Source organism: Cucumis melo, chromosome 2 (assembly GCF_025177605.1).
Source record: "Cucumis melo cultivar AY chromosome 2, USDA_Cmelo_AY_1.0, whole genome shotgun sequence".
NCBI lineage: Eukaryota > Viridiplantae > Streptophyta > Magnoliopsida > Cucurbitales > Cucurbitaceae > Cucumis > Cucumis melo.
The window spans coordinates 1,315,152-1,338,700 of record NC_066858.1 but is presented as its reverse complement, the minus strand read 5'-3'; the positions used below and the strand labels follow the sequence as shown (position 1 = coordinate 1,338,700).

General features: G+C 32.5%; 4 protein-coding genes, 1 long non-coding RNA gene and 5 other non-coding genes across 11 annotated transcripts; 4 read left to right on the top strand and 6 right to left on the bottom strand.

The window, feature by feature from the left end:
• Nucleotides 1-517: 517 nt before the first annotated feature.
• Nucleotides 518-5,335, bottom strand: LOC103492242 (cytochrome P450 CYP72A219-like). Of its 2 annotated transcripts, XM_008452532.3 has the most exons (5): nt 4,759-5,335; nt 3,646-3,863; nt 2,569-2,813; nt 1,689-2,076; nt 518-1,153 (listed from the first exon to the last, which is right to left on the bottom strand). In XM_008452532.3, the coding sequence occupies exons 1-5, from the start codon at nt 5,030-5,032 to the stop codon at nt 725-727; spliced, it is 1,554 nt and encodes a 517-aa protein (XP_008450754.2). In that variant the 5' UTR covers nt 5,033-5,335; the 3' UTR covers nt 518-724. The 2 variants fall into 2 exon arrangements, with proteins under 2 accessions (XP_008450754.2, XP_050937252.1); XM_051081295.1 differs by lacking the exon at nt 3,646-3,863 and having other exon boundaries at nt 4,759-5,157.
• A 2,454-nt stretch (nt 5,336-7,789) lies between these two features.
• LOC127148182 (uncharacterized) lies at nt 7,790-12,311 on the top strand. Its single transcript, XR_007818942.1, has 2 exons — nt 7,790-8,184; nt 9,948-12,311. It is a non-coding gene; the product is annotated as an uncharacterized LOC127148182 (long non-coding RNA).
• Nucleotides 7,986-8,149, top strand: LOC127148352 (U1 spliceosomal RNA). Its single transcript, XR_007819227.1, has one exon. It is a non-coding gene; the product is annotated as a U1 spliceosomal RNA (small nuclear RNA).
• LOC103492239 (U1 spliceosomal RNA) lies at nt 10,074-10,237 on the top strand. Its single transcript, XR_538228.3, has one exon. It is a non-coding gene; the product is annotated as a U1 spliceosomal RNA (small nuclear RNA).
• Nucleotides 12,148-12,311, top strand: LOC127148332 (U1 spliceosomal RNA). Its single transcript, XR_007819208.1, has one exon. It is a non-coding gene; the product is annotated as a U1 spliceosomal RNA (small nuclear RNA).
• Nucleotides 12,312-13,230: 919 nt separating this feature from the next.
• On the bottom strand, nt 13,231-14,221 carry LOC103492240 (uncharacterized). The gene has a single exon (XM_008452530.3). It carries the CDS (start codon nt 13,901-13,903, stop codon nt 13,382-13,384), a length of 522 nt encoding a protein of 173 aa, XP_008450752.2. The 5' UTR covers nt 13,904-14,221; the 3' UTR covers nt 13,231-13,381.
• LOC127148324 (U1 spliceosomal RNA) lies at nt 13,999-14,164 on the bottom strand. Its single transcript, XR_007819203.1, has one exon. It is a non-coding gene; the product is annotated as a U1 spliceosomal RNA (small nuclear RNA).
• Nucleotides 14,222-16,676: 2,455 nt separating the features above from the next.
• Nucleotides 16,677-19,824, bottom strand: LOC103492241 (asparagine--tRNA ligase, cytoplasmic 1-like). Its single transcript, XM_008452531.3, has 6 exons — nt 19,122-19,824; nt 18,358-18,948; nt 17,502-17,758; nt 17,283-17,412; nt 17,130-17,188; nt 16,677-17,033 (listed from the first exon to the last, which is right to left on the bottom strand). The coding sequence occupies exons 1-6, from the start codon at nt 19,617-19,619 to the stop codon at nt 16,850-16,852; spliced, it is 1,719 nt and encodes a 572-aa protein (XP_008450753.2). The 5' UTR covers nt 19,620-19,824; the 3' UTR covers nt 16,677-16,849.
• A 768-nt stretch (nt 19,825-20,592) lies between these two features.
• LOC127148322 (U1 spliceosomal RNA) lies at nt 20,593-20,755 on the bottom strand. Its single transcript, XR_007819201.1, has one exon. It is a non-coding gene; the product is annotated as a U1 spliceosomal RNA (small nuclear RNA).
• A 993-nt stretch (nt 20,756-21,748) lies between these two features.
• On the bottom strand, nt 21,749-22,826 carry LOC103492238 (putative defensin-like protein 184). Its single transcript, XM_017045476.2, has 2 exons — nt 22,697-22,826; nt 21,749-21,975 (listed from the first exon to the last, which is right to left on the bottom strand). Exons 1-2 carry the CDS (start codon nt 22,785-22,787, stop codon nt 21,824-21,826), a joined length of 243 nt encoding a protein of 80 aa, XP_016900965.1. The 5' UTR covers nt 22,788-22,826; the 3' UTR covers nt 21,749-21,823.
• Nucleotides 22,827-23,549: the final 723 nt, after the last annotated feature.

Below are 23,549 nucleotides of genomic sequence, written 5' to 3'. Positions count from 1 at the left end.
TTTCCCCAGCCCTAGGCTCAAGATTTGGTGCTTTATGACTGTGGCATAACATCATTTTTGTTTGTCTTAAATGCTTCTAAGAGTAAACTTTGTCTTTACAAACCTGTTCAAATCATTTCAACATGTCTTGTCTTCACTCATATGCTTCCAAAAATTTCTAGAAAGTTGTCCAACATAGATTGCTCCAAGCTAGGTAGAAATTTTGGAGTTAGTGTAAATGAAATGCACATCTTCTTAATATAACCGCAAATTTCTGTCTAAAAATACTTAAAAATGAATAGTGACTTTCAATTCTTTTAAATTTTTCTTAACCATATTTTTATGTTATTATGATCATTTTTATTTAGACGTGACATTGATTCATTCATGTACCTTTCTTGAACTTTGAGTTACATCGAAAGAAATATCATTCTCCGTAAAAGGATGTGTTAGAAGAAATATTATTGAAGTGAGTACAATATAGAAAATTCAAGCTACTAGGAAATGTTACAAAAGCATAAAAATGAGGCACAAAATATGTCAATAACAAACAATGTATTCATTTATAATATTGGCAGAGATGATTGTTGGTTTGGTAACAAATGTTGAGATTACACAAGCATGTAAAACTAATTCTTGATGATGATTTATTTGACAGAGAAGCATTAAGTCTACTATAACTTGTCCTTCCGACCCAAGGGGAGAAGTAACACAAGTTTGGATCTTTGATTATTCTTCTGACTAACTAAAGCTTATGTAGGATGATATGAGCTCCATGCTGAGGTTGAATAGTTAAAATGGATATAGGAGCATGAGTATAGGATGGAGAAAGCTCAAATGAGAAGTGTTGTAAAATGATGGACAATGCAATTTTGGCTTCAATCATAGCAAAATTTTGTCCAACACATATTCGAGGACCCCAACCGAAGGGGAAGAATGCGGTTTGGTTTTTGGTTGCTTTTGAAACTCCCTCAGCAAATCTTTCTGGATTAAATTCATCTGCATCTTCACCCCAAAGCTCTTTATCTCGATGGATAAGAATAATAGGGAAACTCAACGTCACTCCACTTGGAAATTTCAAATTTCCAAGCCTTGTTTCTTTTTTAACAAGATTACGACTAACAACACTTCCTGGTGGGTACAATCTCAAAACCTCGTTCAAAATCATAGTTACCTGACATTGTAAAAAGAAAACAAGTTATTAAGATGATATTAGGCAAGATTTGAAAATATAATGTTTAGGTATAAGGTTTAGATCACCAAGATTTAGAGTTCGAATGACTCTAGCATTCCCTTACAACCTGACAACACCATGCTTATTTATCTCGAAGAGATTTTAAAAGCAAACATAACCTCGTCCCCAGATCAATATATAGGTTCTTTCAACATATTTTCTAAGAAAATACTCAAGAAGGTCACCCAAACATAGAATTGGTGTAGTTAAGATCACCCAACTTTTGAGTTTTTATAATTGAGTCCTCGAAAAGAAAGAGCTCTATTTCTTTTCCTCCTCGCAAGAATCAAAACTATGTAAACACTTAGTTACAATTTATGTACACCCTTCAAATATTTTTTTATATGAGAGGAGACTCAAATCTCTAATCGTACTTATGTTCTCTTGATATCCATGATAGAAAATTTAAAGAAAACAAAACGAAATGATCAAAAACAGAAAATAAATATAAGAAGAGAATAGTCTGTCAACTCACAATTTTTAGTCGATTTAAACCATCAAAATCTGGTTTGTTGTTGCCAAAGACTTGTAGGACTTCAGCTCTTGCTCTATCTTGCCATTTTGTATATGAACCCAACAAAACCATGGTCCAAACTAATAGCACTGCAGTGGTTTCTTGGCCAGCAAAATAAAAAATCTTACATTCTTCAATCAAATCATTTATGCTCATTCCAATGTTCACATTTCCATGTTCTTTTATTTCATTGGAATTTGATTCTAAGAGAATGCCCAATAGATCATCACTATGCATCGTTTCACCTTCCTTCATTGTTCTTTGCCTTTTATCAATAATATTCATGAGTATAGTTTTTATTTCTTTAGTTATCTTTTTCATTCTATTGTTGGACTTTGTTGGTAGAAACCTGCAAGAGGATAATCATGAGATGAAATAGTTCTTATATTTAAGCAATAAGTGAATTATATATACACCGTCGAAACTATTTATTAATATATAGAAAATTTCAAATTCTATTAATGTTAAATACAAATAGATAGTAGTAGACTTTTATTAATGTTTATTAGTGATAAATCTGAATGAAGTATTATAGTTTTAACTATAAGATTAAAAGTTCTAATCTTTATTTCTAGATATAAATAACAACAATACACAAAGCAGTAATCAAGTAAATGTTTATAAGAAAAGTAAATCAGGAATCATCATCAAGAAAAAGTATAAACCATCAATGAAATCTGTCTAAATGTTACCACGTCCCAACAGCCTTTAAGACATTTTTAAAATTATCATAGAAAGTCATACATGTAATGTTAATCTTAAAGTTGGAAGTTCGATTCTCTCATCTCGCATATTATAAAAAGATTGACACATTTAAAAATAAATAACAATGCAAATTTACCTCCATCCGGGTAAGTAAACGGTATTACTAGCTTGAAGGACCAAACGAATCAATTCTTTGAAATGATTAAAAATAATTTTTCCTTCTTCGTAAGTACTTCCAAATGCTGTTCGAGAAATGACATCGGCCGTCAAGCTTTGTAAATAAGGCACCACATCCAATTCACAAGATCCATCTTTTGATGTCATTTTTTCCCATTTGCTAATCATCTCATTGCAACTCTCAAACATTGTTGGCACCATGTCCTACATGATGACTTAATTAAGAGCATATATATATATATATATATGATGATGATGATGATCATTATTTAATTTCAAATACATGACTTCATTTAATAATCAATTACATACATGAATAATTAGGTATACAGTGATGAATGTTTAGATATTTGGTAAACAGTCTCGTGTGAGGGCTTGCTACGTTTTTCAACAAGTGGTACCAAAGCTAAGATCAGATCAATGTCATCAAATATAGTAGAAAGAGTTTTAATTAATGGAGTATACAAATGAAAGTGAAGGTTTTAACAAATGTTGAGTCGAGAGAAAATTGGTGAAAATATGTATACACACTATTTTTAACTACAAATTTCTTTGTTTTGTTATATGTCTTTTAAAACTATTTTCAAAATCCAAAATCAAGTTTTAGAAAACTAAAAATCGTAGCTAACTAGTTTTTTTTTTTTTTTTAAAAAAAGTTTATTTTTGTTTTGAAGTTTAAAATAAGAATTCATATATACTATTGTTTTAAAAGGTAACAATCATATAGTTATAAACCTAGAAGAAACAAACATGAATTCAAAAGGACATAAAACTAAAATCAATATCATTGTCAAAATAAACCCAACTCAACTACTATGAACCCTGACATCAGATGTTCGATCCCCCACTTCATATATTGTAAAAAAAAACTTGAAATAAATTCTTATCAAATGATCACAAAATAAAGATAAGTACTTAACTGATTGCACTATCAATTTTCACACATATAGTAAAGGAGAAAAAAAAAAGGCAAAGGATAACATTATTCATCTTGAATTTGAAAGAGATGAGGGAAAAAAAAAAATATTAAATATACCTTCAACTTCTCAAAATGAAAGGCATGGTTGATTATTTTTCTATGTTTAACCCATTTTTCTCCTTCATGATTAATAAGTCCATCAAAAAGCAACCTAACAAGAGGGTTAGTGGTTGGCTTTTGAAAGTCATTGTACAGAGAAAGAGCAGCTTTCAATTGCTCAGGGTCCATGATCAACACTCTTGGATTTGGTCCAAGCCACATGAATGAATTCTTCCCTACATTGTTTATATATCCAAGTATAGTACACTTTATCAATTGCTACAAAATATAGTCAAACAAGGTTGCATTGAAACATATTCTTGTTTGAAAAGGTAACTGAAGAAAAGCTAAATTACAAAAGAAATAATGGAGAGCCTAACACAAGTGGGTATTAGAGCGTTGGGTGGCCCTAACCTAACTTATTATCTATGTTTGGTTGTGTGTTTTTGAGTGTTGGAACAAAAGAAATGGAGAGTCTTTAGAAGATATTAATCACGGTGTGAGAAATTATTCGATAATCTTTTGTTTATTTTGAGGGGATGTGATTGAAGTTCTACATTTGACTAGATATACGAGATGATTATGGATTTATAAGGCAAGTGGGTACTGTCAATATCCTTTATTTTTTTTCTTTAATACAACATACGAGATAGAGAATTGAACCTCTAGATCTGACTTTTTGAAACAAAAGTCATATTAATACCACTGAGTCAAGCTTATTTTGACATCGAATAATAAAGAATTGGAGCTTTGTTGAGTTCTTTTCTTTTTAGTTAAATTAGTTAACGTAAAAGACCTAGCAGAAGATAAAAACTTGAAGGCTATGGTCAAGAAGTTATAATTATCGTTTTTTAAAACTCGATTAGAATGAGATGTACATAAATTGATATAGAAGTTTATTGACGATTAAAAAAAACCCTAAACTATACAAACTATTTCTAAGAATAGTGCACGGTAATTTTATAAGTACACTCCTAAACTTTCAATAATAATAATTCAATCGCTTTAAAATTAGACTTTCCAAGTTTATAATAATTATAAAAATCGAATCATCAAACGTACGTACTCAAAACAATTAAAAAAAACGACATGGAGAGATGAAGATAAAAATGAAAAGAAATCGAAAATTACCATATTTTTTAATGGTATGATGCATGGATGGGATGACACGTGGAACAATATCATGCGAGAAGTTCATGGGTTTGGATTTAGCTTCTTCTTCCATGGCGACTACGTCGTTCAAGTCGCCGGAGTAAAGACGGTAAGGATTTCCAGCGAATCCTTGTTCTCTCAAGCACTTCTCGAGTTTCTTTGGCGTTAACCAAATCCAGTTCAAAAATCTCCATCCACATCTCAATAAGCACACCATAAACACAAACCAAATCATCGAATTTCTCAAGTCCATCTTTAGACAGAAAAAGAGAAGTATTGAGAGAGAGAGAGAGAGAGAGAGAGAGAGAGAGAGACAGATATAGAGTTTTGGAGGCAGCTGTACTTTATAACAAAGAGAGAAGAAGGAATATGGACAAAACTGAGAACAAACAAACTTAAATGATATCAATTTTAGAAATCAGTCTAATAGTAAAACTATCTCCGACGCTGCAAGTTCAAACTCCATTCTTTACATTATTTTCACTCATCTATAAAGCCCACGTAAATAAATTTTTGGGTTGGATCTTCCATTGATTAGAATTGATTGTGTTACCTAAACTTAACATGGTGCGTGATTTTGTTTTGATCGTATATATGTATAGATAGATTATTTCATACAACTTTACTTTTAATTGAATGATTGTTTTCGTATTTATGTTTATAAATTGTGTAAAATGTTATAACATAAACATATGATCTTTTTGGACCTACTCTGATATCATTTAAATTGCCAATTAACCTAAAAATTTATGTTTTTGAGTTGATGATGACTTAAGACGTGATTTGTTTGAGAACAAACTTAGGTACTCACATTTCATAAGGGTAAAAAGTATGTTTTTTTTTTCTTCTAAAAGATGTTCCATTGATACAAGTTTCTTGGTTTCTTTTTGTTATTTTGGTCACTTTCTTGAACTCTTTTTTTCTATTTGTTAGAATGTCTTGAATTTCGTTTCGTGGTACTACAAATAATTAAGCAAAAGGTCAACAAACTTTAATTTTAAAAATTAGGGTGTGTTTCATTTTGGGTCCTCTTTTTTTTTTTCGTCTTTCGTACAACTATCCCCTTGATCATTAATATTAACCAATTAAACTATATTTCGGTCAAGTTTGATTTTGATTTCATTTTTTATGGTTGGTGTTTTGAAATTAAGTTTATTCCTTCTGATCATTCTATTACTATTGTTCACATCATTTTTAAATATAAATATTAAATTGGCTTAATTTTTAAAAATATCGATCGTAAAACTTAAACACCAAAGCATAAAATTTAAAAATACCACGATTGTTAATATTGATTTAGTTTTCAAAAACTAAAAATTTAAAAAACAAAGGGACGTTATTAAATATATATAACATAAAAAACTAAAATATTCCTGGATAACTTTCCTATTCCACGTACAAATATTTCTATGGAAAAGAAAAGTTATATGTATGATAATTTTAATCGTTTCGTGCCTCAATTTTCTTGTCAACAAATGAGGCTAACAAACATTTATTCAATTTGCTTCAAATCGATTAAAACATGAAATCATTAACATCCAAACTTTTCTTTCCTTTATTACTTTTAAAACTATTCTATTTATTGTTAAACTACAAAAGGGGAAAAGAAACAAAGTTTGAGTGAACTATTTTGCTTGACAATTCAAGTAGACATTATCAATTATAGATTTTATTTCTTGTGTTTGGTAATTAATCATTGTTCTATTTATTGCACCAATGGTGAGAAAAGCAAGAAAATTGGGAGAAGTAGAGGTTGCGTGAATTATTTTGCTTGGCCATTGAATTAGACATTATCTACTTTCTTTGTGGTTGCAATTATTGAGAAAGTGATGGAAGAAAAGAAAACAAAAGTGGAAAATATTTCGGTCTAGTCTAAGTTGTAGTATGAGTTGCATCCATCTCTTGTGCGATTCCTTTTAGATTCGATGAAAAATTGTCATGCAGAAACTTAATACTTTTTTGTGTGTAGAGAAATAGAGAGGAACAATGATATAGACTTTATAAGTACAACTAAAAAATATTAATGTCTTATTAAGATCATAAGTTTAGGTATGAATCTGATGGAAGTGATGTGAGAAAAATTACTTTTCACTAGAAACTTTTTATTTCATGTTTGATCTTCTAATGTCTTGTTTCATTTAGTGCATTTTGGACTAAGTTGGTTCATAGTTGGGCCCTCGAGGCTATTCTCTGTGGTATTATCAAAGTTAATATGAAGTTTAATGGACGAGAATTTATATCTAAATGTAAATTTCAGCGATAAAAAAGGAGAAGAGAAATAGATTTAATCGTACTCGGTAACTCAGAACATTATAATCTATGATCAAAACTTCGAAAGCTTCACTTATCATACAACTATGACTATTTAGTTCAAACTCATATTTCTTCTTTTCAACTTTCCATTTTAGTCATTTGGTATATCGGTTTTACTAAGTTGATTGCTTGATGCTCCAATACTTTTATCATCCAACCTAAAATCTCAATAAATTATCATGACTACAAAGTTTTGAAAGCTCACTAACTCAATTCAATTCTCAATTGACTGCAAATATTCGAATTTGACACATGTGAAGATACTCACTAACTCAATTCTATAACCACAGTACCACATGACACATGTTAGGTACTACGTACAACAATAAACGTCAAAATCGATCTATAAATAACTATGATAATTGAACTCCAAAATATCGAAATATGTAATACATGTAAAAACTCATTTCATTTATCTCACACAAACAAATCAAGTTCAACAATCTCAACAATTTCAAAAATTAGAGACCAAATAAGAAAAAATGTTCATATAATTGAAACGAAAGGATTTATTATCCATAAATTATGGAAAATTATATTAAACTTTTTTTTAAACGACAATTTTTTCAATGACAATAATTGTCGAATCTATCATTTAAAGATTAATTTTGTTATAATTATAAATAAATTAACTTATTTTATTTTGCGATATTTAAAAACAAACTATCATATTATATCATCCACGTCGAAGTTATATTAAGCAAAAGTATCAAAGTAAGAAAATAACCCAAAACCTTACAAATCTGATATGGATTGAAAAACTAATATACTATAAGAGAGAGAAAAAAAAATCAAATGCATAAACCTCATGAGAAAGACCCACATCGGCTAAGTAAGCAGCAGGGGAACCTCAGATTGTACTATAAATAAACGACAACGGCTAACCTTGAAACATACTTACCTGGACGGGGTCTATGGGCGATCAAGAATATCCATGGCCTAGGTTGGTGACCTCCATTGCACGTACCGGAGGGGTGCCCGCCTAAGGTCTGCCCAAAGTGGCAGAGCCTACGTCATAATTTGTGGTAGCGGGGGCCTGCGTTCGCGCGGCCCCTTCCCAAAGCACCAAGTTTTAACTCTTTCTCATTCCAGGTACTAATAATTCTCCACACCGATTTATTTATCTAATTTTGCTTCTCGAGTGTAGTTTTGATTGCATAATATGTTTACTTGGTTTGTAAAACTTGAGCAATGCCTGTTTTGGTTGATGAATGTTTGAGCTACAATTTAAATACTAAATTCAAATTCAAATTGGTATGGATGGGGGGTGGTTCTTCGAAGATGGCTCACTGGGGTGGGTGCACTTTCATGTTTGTGGAGGGTAAATGGTTGGACTTAGCATTGTCTCTGTTTGTTTGATGATTGGCGGTTCAAGTAATTATGTTTATCTTTTTGTTAGTTTGTTTAGACTTTATAGGTCGTGAGATATGGAAATGAAGATATATATGTTCAAGTATGTGCTTTATAAGTTTGAAGTCTCTGAATCATGACGAAGGTCGTTAAGAGGAGGAAAAAATTGTTGCAATGGAGACAACGAGAGTTACGAAAAACAACAAGGAAGGGAAGAAACACATTTTGAAAAAAAAAAGCTTTAATCAACCAAGAAATCAACAAAATGAAGCGGAAATTGTTCTGCTACTATATCATTTGTTGAATAAAGGAGCTATGTATTCCAATAAGGAAAAAACTCCATCTTGATTTACAATGTAAGCCAACAGAAAATGACAAGATATTAGTGATAACAGAAAAAGCTAACATATAAGACTCTTATTACACACATGTTTGATGTGCTTTCTCTGTTTGAACTTGAGATGCCTTCTACCTCTCACCTCGTGTCTCTAGTCTCTGAACTTCATATTTTCCTTTTATAACAATGGCTTCTTAAGATTTGAAATTGTTTTGTCAATCTGAAACACATCGATGGAACTCAAGAACTGAGGCAGGGTTCTTTTTTTATGCTTGTCTTAGTTTTTTGTTCATTATCTGTTCCAGACTTGAACCTTCCTATTGTAGGTTTTGTTTGTTAGTTCTAAATTCTCGTCACATGTCTATAGTTCATCTATTTTTATGGATTTGACATATTCGATACTTTATGGAATCAACATTCTATATATTTAGTTGAAATCGACATTTTATATTTTTGTAAAATTGGAACCTTAAATTTCTGTCATTTTGGACTTGCTGTAATCCAACAAAATAAGAAAAATTTAGAATTGGTAGGTTAAATGAAGAATGAAGAGGTTTTTTTTGTATGGATGAGCAATTTTTGGAGGCGATCTGAATCTTAAAAAATAAATGGAAGTCAATATTTTGTTGACAGATGCCTCTTCCATCCTGAATATTGAAATAATTGGAGCCTGATGTTCATTTTAATCTTTGCTTTTGTAACGATAAATGATAATTACAAGCTAGGGCCCTTCTAACTATCTCGCAATAGGTTAGACATGTCCCTAACTATCTAACTAATTCACAATAGGTGAGACAGACACATCCCTAATGTGACGATACATTTCAAGCGGTGGTAGAATGAGTTTAAAAAATCTGTTTGGTTTGGGAAGATGGTCTTATTTCCCCCTTTTCTTATAATTGTACGGAGTTGTAAGAGATAAAAACGCCACTTATAATCAAAATGATTATAAGATTATACTTAAACTTTTCGCTCTTAAAATTAATCTAATATCATTTCATCTATGAAATTATTTGTTTTATTGTTTTTCAAGAACTTTTCTTTATTTGTTTTATTATATCTTTCATATATATATATATAAATGAATGATATAAATATATATGTAAAAAAATATCATTGCATAATGATTAACACTAAAATCCAAAAATCAATTTTAAATTTTTTTTAGCTCACGAGCATAAAATAACGGGTGATGACCAACGATGAGGCGATGATTGAGATTCCCACATCGGGGAAGCTATTGGTAGGGACCTCAGAGTGTACTATAAATACAAACGATGGCTATCATTTAAACATACTTACCTGGACGGGGTCAATGGGCGATCAAGAAGATCCATGGCCTAGGTTGGTGACCTCCATTGCACACACCGGAGGGGTGCCCGCCTAAGGTCTGCCCAAAGTGGCAGAGCCTACGTCATAATTTGTGGCAGCGGGGGCCTGCGTTCGCGCGGCCCCTTCCCAATTCTCCAGTTCCAACCTTTCTACCTTCCAGGTATTTCTTTCAATTGGAAAGTTGAGTTGTGTCGTCAATCTTCGTATGAATGAATCTATAATATGATGTAGCGTGTCTATGTTTATGAATGAATTTGAGCTATACATATTATGGATCACTGGGCCTCATGAAGTTGCTTTGGGATTAGAATTGAGAAGTAGATGGAAACATTAGTTATTGATGAATGGAAAATGTTAAGTAATTGTGGGCTGTTTGATTTCGGGGTCTTTATGGGTTGACATTTGATGGGTTGAAATGGAAGTTTAACATTTCCAAATTGCTGAATTTCTTAGAAATCAACTGAACCTGAAATTAGTAAGTCATATTCTGGATGTTTTGGTTTTGATGCAATTTTATTCATGTATTCTGAAGCTCGAAGTCCAAGTGAAATTACCATCAGATTCTTCTTTGTGGTTGTCAAATTTCATTCGGGATTGATTCTTAATTAAAGATGGAATCTATTTTCTTCAAAACCATATATAGCAGGTGAAGTGGAAAATACGAAGGACTTGATGTGGGGATTTTTAAAATTTTTTGATGTGAATGAAAATGTCTACTTTTACGAAAACGCCAATAGAAGTATCAAACGAGAACATAAATGGAAGTATCAACAAAATGTTCCAGCATTTAAAAAGTAAATCAGAATATGAACATTTAAAAAGCAAATCAGACTTTTTTTTCGTTAAGTTAGGGAACTTTAAAATATGAAGTTCACATCAAATTTACACCAAATTTGTTGCCAGGGTTCGTTTTTTATGTCCATAAACTTATAGGGTTCGTTTTTTATGTCCATAAACTTACTTTGCGACTCCTACAGTATCGTTGTTTTGTCCATTGAGTTTCAATGCTCTCAAGGGAAACCAAATCTATGCCTGTTTCCGAGTACTTGTATTCTAACATCAGGACCCTCTTCCTAGCACCAAGAAGCCACAACGATCTGATTAATAGTTTTTGCTTTCTCCTCTTCTTGGAAGATCTTCTTCTTTACATCCAATTTTAGGGCATCAATGCAATAATCTTTTACAAAGGTTCTATGACAGACTACAGAGTTTTTTTTTTTTTTCATTTCAATTACTACCAAAACGACTCCAAAGTTCTGTTACCAGCGTCCCCTTTTCACATCGCTGCGGAGACCCTCAGACAACTAACTGAGTGAAATCCAAAGAGGGATGAGCAAGAGAGAAAGAGAGAATGAAACTTAATGGGAATGGGACCAAGTTGTGAGAATGAAAAAGTACTAAAAAGTAGTGTATTGATGCAACCCTGTAACAATTCCAATGTTCGATTAGAAAAGATTAAATCTATCATAAGACGTTGTAAGTAACAAGAATGGGTTTAATATTTAATACCAAGGCAACTGACCTTTAAAGTGAAATACTTTTGATTAACATATTCTTTTGATAAACATTCTGACATATTTTCTTTATTCATGGATTTTTTTAATTTGCTATCTACTATTAGTGAAGATTTGAAAAATCGATAACAATGATTTGTGGAAGTGAGGTAACAAGTACGGGTTGAATGCGTAGAATTGAATAGTGTAAATGTGTAGAATTCAATAATGATCTATGATCAAGTTGGTATGGCTGGGTTGTCTAGCACTGAGTTATAGAACTTGTGGGCAAAACAATTTTCTCACACATCCAACCCAACCTATATCCTCAATAATTTTTTAACGCATATGTTTTTGTTTGTAATTTGAATAGAAATTCTAATCTTGAATGAAAATCAGAGAAGAGTAAGGAAACAAAACCAATAGTCTTTTAAAGATAGCAACGAAAGCCGAAAGGTTAGGGAGCAAGTCCCACATCGGAGAAACAAGAAAAAGGAACCTCACAAAGCGTTATAAATACAAGACAATGGCTTCCATTCCAACATACTTACCTGGACGGGGTCAATGGGCGATCAGAAAGGTCCATGGCCTAGGTTGGTGACCTCCATTGCACATACCGGAGGGGTGCCCGCCTAAGGTCTGCCCAAAGTGGCAGAGCCTACGTCATAATTTGTGGTAGTGGGGGCCTGCGTTCGCGCGGCCCCTTCCCGATTCTCCATTGTCAACTCTTCGATTTTCCGGATGTGTATAGCACTCTAAATTTTTTTCCTGTAGAAATATCAATGCCAACTAAAGATGGGGTTTACCTCTGAAGAACGGATGCTATTTAAGGCTGGAAAAATTCAGCAAAAATGAATAGGGTGCGGCAAACCCAAAGTCTCCGGTTTACATTTGCTTTGTCTCTGACTTTCTTGTTCTCTGCAAGGAAGGTGAAGTTGTAATTATGTTTGTCCTCAGCTGAACATGGGTTAGGGTGTAGAGTAGTTCTATATTTTCTAAAAGGTGACGTTTCATGTTGGGTTTCAAATAGTTCTTTATTTTCATAACCTTCTCAGAACAGCTAATTTTTTCTAAATGGTTTGACAAATTGAGCTTCAGAGAATCGAAATATCTTTTGAACAAAGAACTCAAATAACTCGCTTTGTGGAATGAGGATAGATTGATAGTTTCTATGTTCTGTTTTTCTTTTTCAACTCATATTTTGATAAGACCAAGCTTTTCTCTTGTTTTTAGGTTTTGGAAATTCAAGTGCTTGCTTAAGATATGGATAAGAGGCAAAAACCAAAAAAAAGGAAGTAAATGAAATCTTTTCCTATCTGAGGCTGATTTGTATTGTACGTACTTTTAGTTGATGTGATTCTATTCATGACTGTTTACATTCACGTCAGTCCTGAGACTCCGAGATTGATTAGAGATTTGAAAGGAACTCTCAATTAGCTTGCGAGCTTTACTTATATGATTAATAACTTCATTTTTGTGACAAAAAATTTTATGTCCAAACAAAAATATGGAAGTACTCTCGTTCAACCGTAAAGTCAAGTACAAAACTTCCCAAAAATGTTTGAATTCAATTTCACTTACGTAACAAAGACCGAGAGTGTACTCTCCTCCCTTTTGATCTGAAGGTTTACTGTAAAGTCAACTGATATTCGAACTTCAAATCAAATACAGTATTCTTCACAATTGCAAAGAGGTCATAAAGAGTGTATAACACAACGAAACAAAGTTGAAAAAGGGATCATAATTCGGAAAACCACTGGATCTTCCTCCTCATCATTTACAAATCAGATGACAAAAAGCTATAAACAAATAAATCCTTAAGTTCACCCTTAATATAACAATACTTCCTCAAAAGCCCCTCTTTCTGGAACCCAACTTTCTCAACAACTCTTTGAGACGCCCTATTCTCAATAAACACAAACGCCTGCAATCTCACCACCTCGGGGAACTTCTCAAACACTTGAGGAACAGCTATTTTCAACGCCTCCGTCACAATTCCTCGACCCCAATACTCCCTTGCCACAGCATATCCAACATCCGCCTTACACCGATCCTCGCCCGACCACGGATAAACCGAAACAAACCCAACCGACCGCCCATCGACACAAATCGACCTACGCCATGGATGCGGAATACAAACATCCCTAATGAAATCATGCGCCTGTTCCTTGGACGTAAAAACATTCCATCTTGTAGACTTCATGACTCGATCATCCCCTGCCCAAACCATGAAATCGTCAACATCAGAGAGCTGGAAAGGGCGTAATGTAATCCGAGAGACTTCCATGGACTTGGCCATTAGGGTGTTCGATGAAATTAGAGAGAACAGTGGGCGACCTTTACGATTAAAAAACGTGTAGGAGAGCGAAATGGTTTATAGAGATATAAAATTGGGAAGGGGCTGCGCGTTGACGCAAGCCCCAACTACCACAAATTATGACGTAGGCTCTGCCTGCAAAGGGCAGACCTTAGACGCGCACCCTTCCAAAGTGCAAGGGAAGTCACGATGTCTAGGCCATGGCTATTCCTGATCGGCCATCGACCCCGTCCAGGTATGTACCTTTCACACTACGACTTCATCTTTATTTTATACTAACCTTACTCCTTCATGGTTTTGGATTCTCCGATGTGGGACTTAAATAAATGGCTTACTCATCCATTTCACGCCGACCCTTATCTCTTTTTCTTCTTTTTTATGTCTCGTTGGGAACTTAATTTATTTTTATTAGGAAAATTGACCAAACTAAAAATTTGCAAAATGTTTATATTTTCTATTTTTTTATTTTTTTTAGTAGTTTTGTTTCCATGAAGTATATATAATTTGTCGATTTTTTTCTATTTAAAAATATTTTATTTATCATTTAATATTTATTTTAAGTGGACGTCGAGTTCTCAAATATATTTCTAGTCTTGGAATTCTAAGATTCGGTTAAAAAAGTTATTGAATAAATATATTTTTAGTATTGTTTTAGATATTTTTATCTTATATTATATTTGAATAAGAAAAATAAACCTCGAGAGAAATTATATTTTTGAAAATTATTTTTTGGATTATATAATCTAGATATCGTAAGTTTTGAAAACAATGATTTTGTTTTTGTTTCGTTGTATCTAAATTGTGAACTTGCAAAATTATCCGAAGGGAAAAAAATATTTAGAAAATACAATCATGTTGTGTAAAGCTTTGATCCAAGCTTCTAAATGTTTCAAAATTCATATTTAATAAGAAAACATTTAGTTTATTTTTAAATTATATTCTATTTTTTTTGTTGATTTTATTTATAAATTTTTAATTTCAGAAGATGTTACTTCAAAGAAGTAATAATAAATAAGATATTTGAACAAACTTGATAAACTCAAATATTCATGAGGGTAGTGGTGACAAATAGAAAGTTTAAGGGAGTAGTTGAACAAATAAATTTTATTTAGGTGTCGTTTTAACAAAAACTATTAGTCGGGTAGTTTATGCATAACCTTTTTTTAAGAAAAGAATTCCATTATTGGGGTTTAACATAAAATGCTTTTGAAAGTTACTAAAAAAGATAAATAAGTTACATGATTTTATTACCAAATATATTTGTTTGCTAATCCATCGCCAAAAAAAAAAAATAGTCTATTAATTAAGTTCAAAATATTGCTTAGCTTCATTGTTACTATCAGAAAGCCAAGTTCTTTGTTCAAATTAAGGATGTATATAAGTCGGGTTGGGTTGGGGGAAAATTATGGACAAATATAAAGTATCTAGGTTGGAAAAAAATAAATCGTGCAAAGGTTAATCCAACCTAACTCAACCCAACAATCTGGATTGGGTTGGCAGGTTGATTGTTTTCAATCATTACATAATTTATTTAGATAAATTTACATATTGTTTTTTAATTTATTATTCAACGTACAAGGTGATATACATATACATTAATATATATATGAGTTGGCCAAGTCAACCCCTTTACTTGCACAATCCAATAACTAGGTTGAACTTTTTTTTCTCCAATTTTATAATCCAACCCAACACAAAAATTAAACCAACTCAACCCAACACAAAAGTTAAACCAACCCAACCTTTATGGTTTGGATTGAATAGTTCGAAAATCTGAATTAGTCGGTTATCGTTTTTTTAAATATCCCTAGTTCAAATCTCTCCTTTTTTTATCGTACCCTAACAAAATTTAGCTCAGTAACATAATTTTATATTAAATTACAATTAATATTTATATGTTTCCATAAATAATAAATAAATATAGTAAAGACATATTAATAGGATAATCGTATTTTACCAATTTTGTTTCTTGCCAATTCAATGTGCTTTTAATGCAAATTAAGTGTGGCCATTAAATGCAAATTTTCAGCTACGCACTGATCAAAATAAATACAAACCAAAATTATATTTTTCCTTAAAAACAAAAACCCTAATTTCCTAAAAAGTAGTTTTCCTTTTTCCTTTTCTCGTCAAAGTTAAAAAACAAAGCAAAGAAAAAAATATAATGGGTTTGACTAGTTGGATTTAAATATGGAAAAAAATCACAACAAAAATTATGGAAAGTTGTTCCCTTTGAGGATAATTTATTAAATGGGTTCATATAATTTACTAACATTACAATTTTTCAAAAAAAAAAAAAGAAAAAAGAAAATTAACCAACTGAAGAAGAGGTCATAATATATTCCATTCAATAGTTTTCTGTAACATAAGAATAATGCAAAATTTTAATCTACGTTGCTAAAATACTATATATTATTCTCAATCTCTAAACGTTTAAACTATATATATACTCCAAAGAGAAGAAACGTCTAAACTAGAAATGAAACATTTATAGAAACAAAGACAAAATTTGAAGCATTAAAGCATAAATTATAGGCATTTAGTATAATCTTAGCTAAATTGAAATAAACCCACAATCCCAAAATTAATCACTAAATTCTATTGTAGTATTTAATGTTTTCTAATTTTAAGGAATTTGAAATTTAAAAAAAAAAAAAAAGGTACAAGCATAAGCATTTACAGTGTTCTCTTCACAAAGTAAAACCTGTTGGTACCAAAACATCTAAGAAATGAAACCAATTGAAGTCATTTCAGATGCAAAAAGTATTATGCTATATATAAAATAAACCCACCAATCCAAAATTTCTGAGAATAAATTAAAACCCAACAATTTGAAAGATAATTATAATACAAACAATCAAATCTTCTCATTCGAAGGTCTCTAGTTTCATCAGGTAGAAAGGGAACTTAAGATCTTGTGTTGTGTAATTATAGGTCTGCTCGTCCTGGATATCTGGGGAAGGGAATAACATCTCTGATGTTGTCAATGCCAGTGGCGAATAGGAGCATCCGCTCGAAGCCGAGACCAAAACCACAGTGCTTGACTGTCCCGTATCGTCTCAGATCAAGATACCATTCATACGGTTCAAGTGGTAGACCCATCTCCTTGATCCTGCAGGAAGTGAGAGTTTAAATTTCGTAGTTCAAAACAGAAATGAAGAGAACCAACCAACCAGAAAACAACTATGTATTGTTCTTCTTGTTCTACCTGTCACGAATAACCTCGTACCGCTCCTCCCTTTGGCTTCCACCAATCAATTCTCCAACCTTCAGCAGAGGAGAATTTTCAATTTTTACGAGCAGATCAAAATGTTGAAACAAATCAAAGAAATTAAGGAAATAGTGAAACCAAATAAACTACCTTAGGTACAAGAACATCCATTGCAGCTACCGTTTTCAAGTCGTCATTGAGTCTCATATAAAATGCTTTGATTCCTTTTGGATAGTTATAGACAATGACAGGCTTTCTAAATACAACCTCAGTCAAGTATCTGAGAAAGCAAGCAGCAAAAAGTAAGGAGATTAATCATCATTGTTCAAGTGGAATGTAAATGAAAAGAATAATAGGTAGTTCACAAACCTTTCATGCTCTGAAGCTAAATCAATTCCCCATTCCACTTTGTTCTCAAATTCCTTGCCCTTCTTTACGGCTTCCTCAAGTAGTTCAACTGCTTCTGTATAGGAGACTCGAACGAAAGGGGTTGAAGAGACCATTTTGAGACGATCGATACAAGTTCGGTCATACTTTTCAGCCATAAATTTCATGTCATCTAGGCAGTTGTCAAGTAACCATTGACACATAAATCTCACATAGGCTTCCGCACAATTCATATCGTCCTTCAACAATTGAAGAAACAGATCTCAGTTACAGTTAATTAAATTAAAATTCTAGAAGAAGAGAATACAATCAACCAAAGAGAATAAAACCCTATTTGCAGAGTTCTATTTTTTTTTCTCATTCCTCCCAGAATTTCCAAACCAAGCTCTCTTAATCATGGTTGATTGCCACTTTTCTTTGTAGTAAAGATGAAACAGAAAACATAAACCTAGCCTTCTAGCAGTTTCTTTTCAATTAAAGTTCATATGAAACACATATCAAGTAGAACCCAAACGAAAAAATAACAAGACCTTTTATTGTTTTTCGTTTTCACAACCGTGAGTAAGTGGCCTCTATGGCTTGAAATCATTTTTTTAATTCATTTTTTCTTTACAAATGATCACCAGGCGAACCAAAATCAATTCCGTATAGAAGTTAATTTGAAAACTAAAATACAAGATGAACTCGTCCTAGAACATAAAGCCCACACTACAAGATAAATGTCAGAGGTATTGTATCTTATGATGACGGCGGCGATTAATCTTCTAAGCAATTCCAACCGAGTATGCAGAATAAAAAATACAACTTATAATAAAATTTCAGCAAAGTAACAACAAACCTGCAAATCTGCAAATGCAATTTCAGGCTCAACCATCCAGAACTCTGCAAGATGTCTTGAAGTGTGAGAGTTTTCAGCACGGAAGGTTGGTCCAAAGGTGTATACACTACTTAGGGCACAGGCATAAGTTTCAACTTGCAGCTGACCCGAAACAGTCAAGAACGCTTGCCGAGCGAAAAAATCCTTAGTATAATCAACTTTCCCATCTTTCTCTGGAATGCCTGGTTTAAGCTTTGCTCTCTCTTCCAATCTAGCAACATTCTCCTTTGCTTTCTTCAGTTCCAAAACAGAAGCACCAATTTCCTCCTTGCTGGCTTTAGCAGCCTTCAGACTGGCAACAGCTTCTCCTTTCTCCTTGACAATATTCCTTGCTTCATCTACTTCTGCCTCCGATGGAGGTGGGTTTTTAATCAACTCCTTTTCTAACCTTTCAGCCTCACTCAATAGAGTGGTAACTTGAAACATTTCACCAGCACCTTCACAATCGCTTGTGGTAACAATTGGTGTGTGAATATAAAGAAATCCATGGTTGTTAAAAAATGTATGAGTGGCATACGCAAGTGCATTTCGAATTCTAGCAACTGCAGATATCTGTAATCATATAAGAAACATAAACTCGTGAACAAAAATTGTGCCTTTCCTGTTCAAATGCTAAGGTACAGAACAATATAAGAAATGAAATCGAAAAATATGAAAATACCCAATGGAGAGATTTGATTCAATTGCTAAATTCATTTTCGAGAGACGATAATGATTTCTTTTACCGTGTTAGTTCTTGGGCGGAGATGAACAACATCTCTGAGAAACTCGAGAGTGAGTTTCGTCTTCGGCAAAGGATACCGAGCGGGATCAACAGGACCGACATGAACGACACCATCAGCTCGAAGTTCAACTTTCTGGTGCTTACCCGGTGGAGGAAGCTTGAAGACGCCGTCAACAACAACGCAGGTTCCAGTGGGAACAATCTGGCCAAGATCCGCCACAGACGCTTCGATGATCACTTGAAGATTCTGTGGGCAAGAGCCGTCGTTCAACTCGAGAAAAGCAAAAGCGTCCTTATCAGCCTTTCTTCCAGTTTTGACCCAACCGCCGACGCGTACTTTCTGGCCGGCGAGGCCTGCGCCGCCGTCGGGCCGGGAGACAATTGTACGGATCGGAACGCGGTCGGAGAATTCAGCTTTGAGAGATTCGTAAGCGGAAGCATCGTTGTTCAAGGTGACGGCGGCGAGTTGGTCGGTGGGTGGCGCGGAATGCTCTGCCATTGGTCCGTTCCCGGTGAATGTCTCAACTACAGCAATTGAATTCTAAACCCTAATCCACGCTTGTATTTAAACTCTACGTACGGTTCACACCGGTTCGGTTTCTCAATTTGGTCCGTTTCGTTTTCTGTCCAAAGTTTTTATTTCCCTCTCTACAAGAAAAAACAATGGAAAAAAATGGTCCGTTATTTACAATTGTTGTACTTTTAATTTTAAGTATGATTTAATTTTAAGTATGATGAGAGAGATCGTGGATGTATTTGTAGTTTGTGTTTCTTATGAAATTTAGTGAACAAAATGTAAGCGTTTGAGGTGAGTAGTGAATATTAAATTTAACTAGATGAGTTATTATAGTCTACTCTACATTTTAGTCTAAAATAAATGTTATTTTGTGTAATATTATATTTAGCTTTTGGAATAGTAAAAACACGATAGAACTCTCTCACAAACACAAAAGACAATACGAACAATTTTCTCTTTTTACTTTATTTTTTGTGTGTGTTTTTTCTCGTCTCGTTTGTTCCTAAAACTTAAGTTCCCTCCTAATTTTGCTTTCTTGTTCCTAAAACTTAAGTTCCCTAATGTTCCTTTTTGGTGTATTTTCTCATTTTCTTGCATGCAAAAGGATTTGCAGAATTTGCATTCTTGTTCCTAAGACTTGCATCAACTTAAAGACTAATATATTTCATCAATAAATTTTATCTTAGTTTCAAACATGAGAATAAGTTTCAAAACAAATCCTAAATTTAATTAATTAATCAATAATTGAAAACTTAACTTCTTAATTTTTTTTTCAAAATTGGATCTCTAAATTTAATGTTAATTGTACAAATTTCCCTAACTTCCGCAGAAAGTTGCATTTTCAAGCTATGTCGAACTTTATGACGTTATTGACCCTTGAACAAAATTAGTGCAAGATTAAATTTTGATGGTCGTGCATTAACGTTTAATTAAATATTGGTTAGTTGAGGATTAGGCAGGGGCTGCGCGCACGCAAGCCCCCGCTGCCACAAATGATGATGTAGGCTCTGCCCATTTCGGACAGACCTTAAGCGCGCACCCTTCCCATGTGCAATGGAAGTCACGCGCCTAAGCCATGGCTATTTTTGATCGGCCACTGGCTCCATCCAGGTAAGTAATTTGCTTCATTTCGCCTCACCCCATTCTTATACTCACCCCATCCCTCCTATCTTGCAAGGTCTTCCGATGTGGGACTATAATCCCATATTATACCTCATTTAACCCATTGTTTTCTCCAAATGTGGATCATCGTGTATGTGTTTATTTGTGATTGGTTTTTTTAAACATTATCAATGTTTTGATTAGATGTTTTAACCTCTAACGTTATTATCGTATAATTATGTTTAATTGAGATGTAATCTGTTCGATAATGTATTTTAGTTTTCATATGTATTGTTTTTTAACAAATCACAAAATAAGTTAAATGAAAATGTTCTTAATTTTGAAATGTGGACCAATAACGATTAATGACTAAACACTCATAACTGCATTATGAACATGACTCTCGTGTTAGCATTATTCTACCTGATGTTACTAATGTTACTAATGTTACTTTCCTCTTACATAGGTCTACGCGTGAAGTTGTTTGACACAGAGGCAATATTTGTAAAGAAAAAAACATATAACCAACATTCAATTATCAACAAAAGAGATAAGTTATGCCAGCGGACAATGTGTACTTATGAAAAATGTAGTATTCTACTCTTGACACGACTAATAGTTATTGTCTATCCTCAACAAACATTATCCTAAATAATTGAAAAGTACTCGATGTATCCATGTGTTTATGCATTCCACCAAACTGTCCAACAATAATTTGACGCATGACAAATTCTTCTTATTTATTTTTTATAATATTTGATTTTTTTTTTTGTAAGTGATAAATCTGGAATGCATAGAGACAGGTGCTACTCGAAATTTACCTAAGTATTGTTCTAACTAACTTAACTTCTTAAAATGAAAAAAATAAAATTTAAAGACATCCTAAAAAGTAAATGAAGCTCAAAAATCAAAATCTAAATTTGTATGCACTAAAGTTGTTTATAATATAAAGTTTAGCAAATTAAAGGAACGAAGAAGGATTCCATCTAAGTCCTTGAGAAAAACAAATATAAGAACATAAATAGTAGTGTTTATTAAGTGGACTCCTCTTTAGGCCAAGAAAGTAAATACAAAAGATCAAATGTTTAACATTTATAGGCACAAAAGCATTGTTTAGGAACCGAAGGTGCAGTGTACAAATCACAAAGTCCCTTTCCATTGTGTTGATTCTTACAATCTTCCCAACACCTAATGTCCCCTTTGCAACTCCACACTCTATGACAATTCCTTGCTTGTGCTATATCATTACTCATACAACACACAAAAGAAAATCGGTTACATAAGTTTAAACAAAATGTTCCCGTTATCATACTTGCTTCATACCTTGAGAAAATGACAAAGAAATTATGAGAATTTTCTAAAACGATCTACTTGATATCTATATTCTGAATATCATTGTTTTTCTGATGTTTCAAAAGATCATAAGATATGATAATGGGATGTTGTAGAAAAAAACGTCTTGAACGTAGGTTTGTTTGTTTTTAAATATTATTATTCATAATAATTGTACTTTTGAAATGTTTAAGAACGATCATTGGAGTAATTTTATAAGAATTTTGAACTTAAGCTAAGACCTAGAACAATATTTATTCCAGCCCCGATTTTCATTACACGATCTTTGTCTAACATTCTAACTTTATAGTTCTACTCTAAAGAGCATTTATGAAACGTCAAAAATTATATATGACAACTTTTGAAGAACCAAGGAGCTAATAACAAAAACGACAATTGAATTTTTATTAGTTAGTGATGATTTTTCTTTATTCCATATTTTACCCATATAAAGTAAACATGAAGCATTCTTTTTTCTCTCTAATCAAATCAAGTGAGCAGTAATAAATTATAAAATTCTAAAAATAAGGTTTTAGAGTAAAAAGCTTCCAACCAAAATATATTAAAATAAAAACATTAAGACACTATGGAAATGATTTCAACAAAAGCAGGACGAAGTATATTACCATAGAAGAAGAAGAAGCTCATTAGCAAGCAAATGAAAAGAAGAAGTGTTGCCTTTTTTTGGAGCTCAACTCTAAGCAATTTTGAGGCCATTTTGGAAATGAAGAAAATATCTTTTGTGTGTGCCAAAGACAACAAACAATCTATTTATATATTTTTTTGGATCTTTTATTGCAAATGAAGAAAATTTTCATTAATTATTTGACGAGAGTATGTACTATATATTTGCTTAGAAAAAGTGGAGTGGTTCAACTTTCACTTAGTTCCTAAACCTAATCCCAATTTGCACCTTTAAAACAATCAAACATACCATAGTTTTTTTAGAATAATAATTAGGTGTAGTTTTCGTTTTTTCCACCACATTGTAGGATTTAATTGAGTACTTAGTGGACTATGTGGATATAGGCGTAATCACCGTTACACCCAAGTATTTTTTCTACATCAAGATTATTTTTCTTATTTTTTTAACCTTAAAGAAGAATCATTCTAAAAGACCTTATATATTTACTAGTCAACTACGTAGATATTTTTTTTATTCTTTGAAAAAAGTAAGCTTGCCTTTTTCCATTTTTCCACAACTATGGGACATTCTTTTCAAGAAAAAATGTTTCTTCATATTAAAAATGAATTATCTTAAGACTTGACTCATACATATAGATTGTTAAATGCATTAATGGTTTTCTAGTTTAAAAAATGTTTGGTGGAAAGACAATAATTAAGGCTCTCTCTAGTGAAGAGAGTGTAGATGTACAGAACTTGTTTAGATTCAATAATTAAAGAATTTTGTTAATGTGGGTTAATTAAGTGAAGATTAAACTATTAAAAAGTTGTTTGCCCTTATCCAAATCATAATTA

Excerpts from the sequence above, each read along its gene's own strand:
- LOC103492242 (XM_008452532.3), bottom strand. The coding sequence starts at position 5,032 with ATGGACTTGAGAAATTCGATGATTTGGTTTGTGTTTATGGTGTGCTTA. Across the intron at positions 2,077-2,568 it reads GTTTACTTACCCGGATGGAG|GTTTCTACCAACAAAGTCCA; the intron begins GTAAATTTGCAT and ends ATCCTCTTGCAG. Across the intron at positions 1,154-1,688 it reads GTTTAAATCGACTAAAAATT|GTAACTATGATTTTGAACGA; the intron begins GTGAGTTGACAG and ends TTACAATGTCAG.
- LOC103492240 (XM_008452530.3), bottom strand. The coding sequence starts at position 13,903 with ATGGCCAAGTCCATGGAAGTCTCTCGGATTACATTACGCCCTTTCCAG.
- LOC103492241 (XM_008452531.3), bottom strand. The coding sequence starts at position 19,619 with ATGGCAGAGCATTCCGCGCCACCCACCGACCAACTCGCCGCCGTCACC. Across the intron at positions 17,189-17,282 it reads TGGATGTTCTTGTACCTAAG|GTTGGAGAATTGATTGGTGG; the intron begins GTAGTTTATTTG and ends CCTCTGCTGAAG. Across the intron at positions 17,034-17,129 it reads TACGAGGTTATTCGTGACAG|GATCAAGGAGATGGGTCTAC; the intron begins GTAGAACAAGAA and ends CACTTCCTGCAG.
- LOC103492238 (XM_017045476.2), bottom strand. The coding sequence starts at position 22,787 with ATGGCCTCAAAATTGCTTAGAGTTGAGCTCCAAAAAAAGGCAACACTT. Across the intron at positions 21,976-22,696 it reads GAGCTTCTTCTTCTTCTATG|CACAAGCAAGGAATTGTCAT; the intron begins GTAATATACTTC and ends GTAATGATATAG.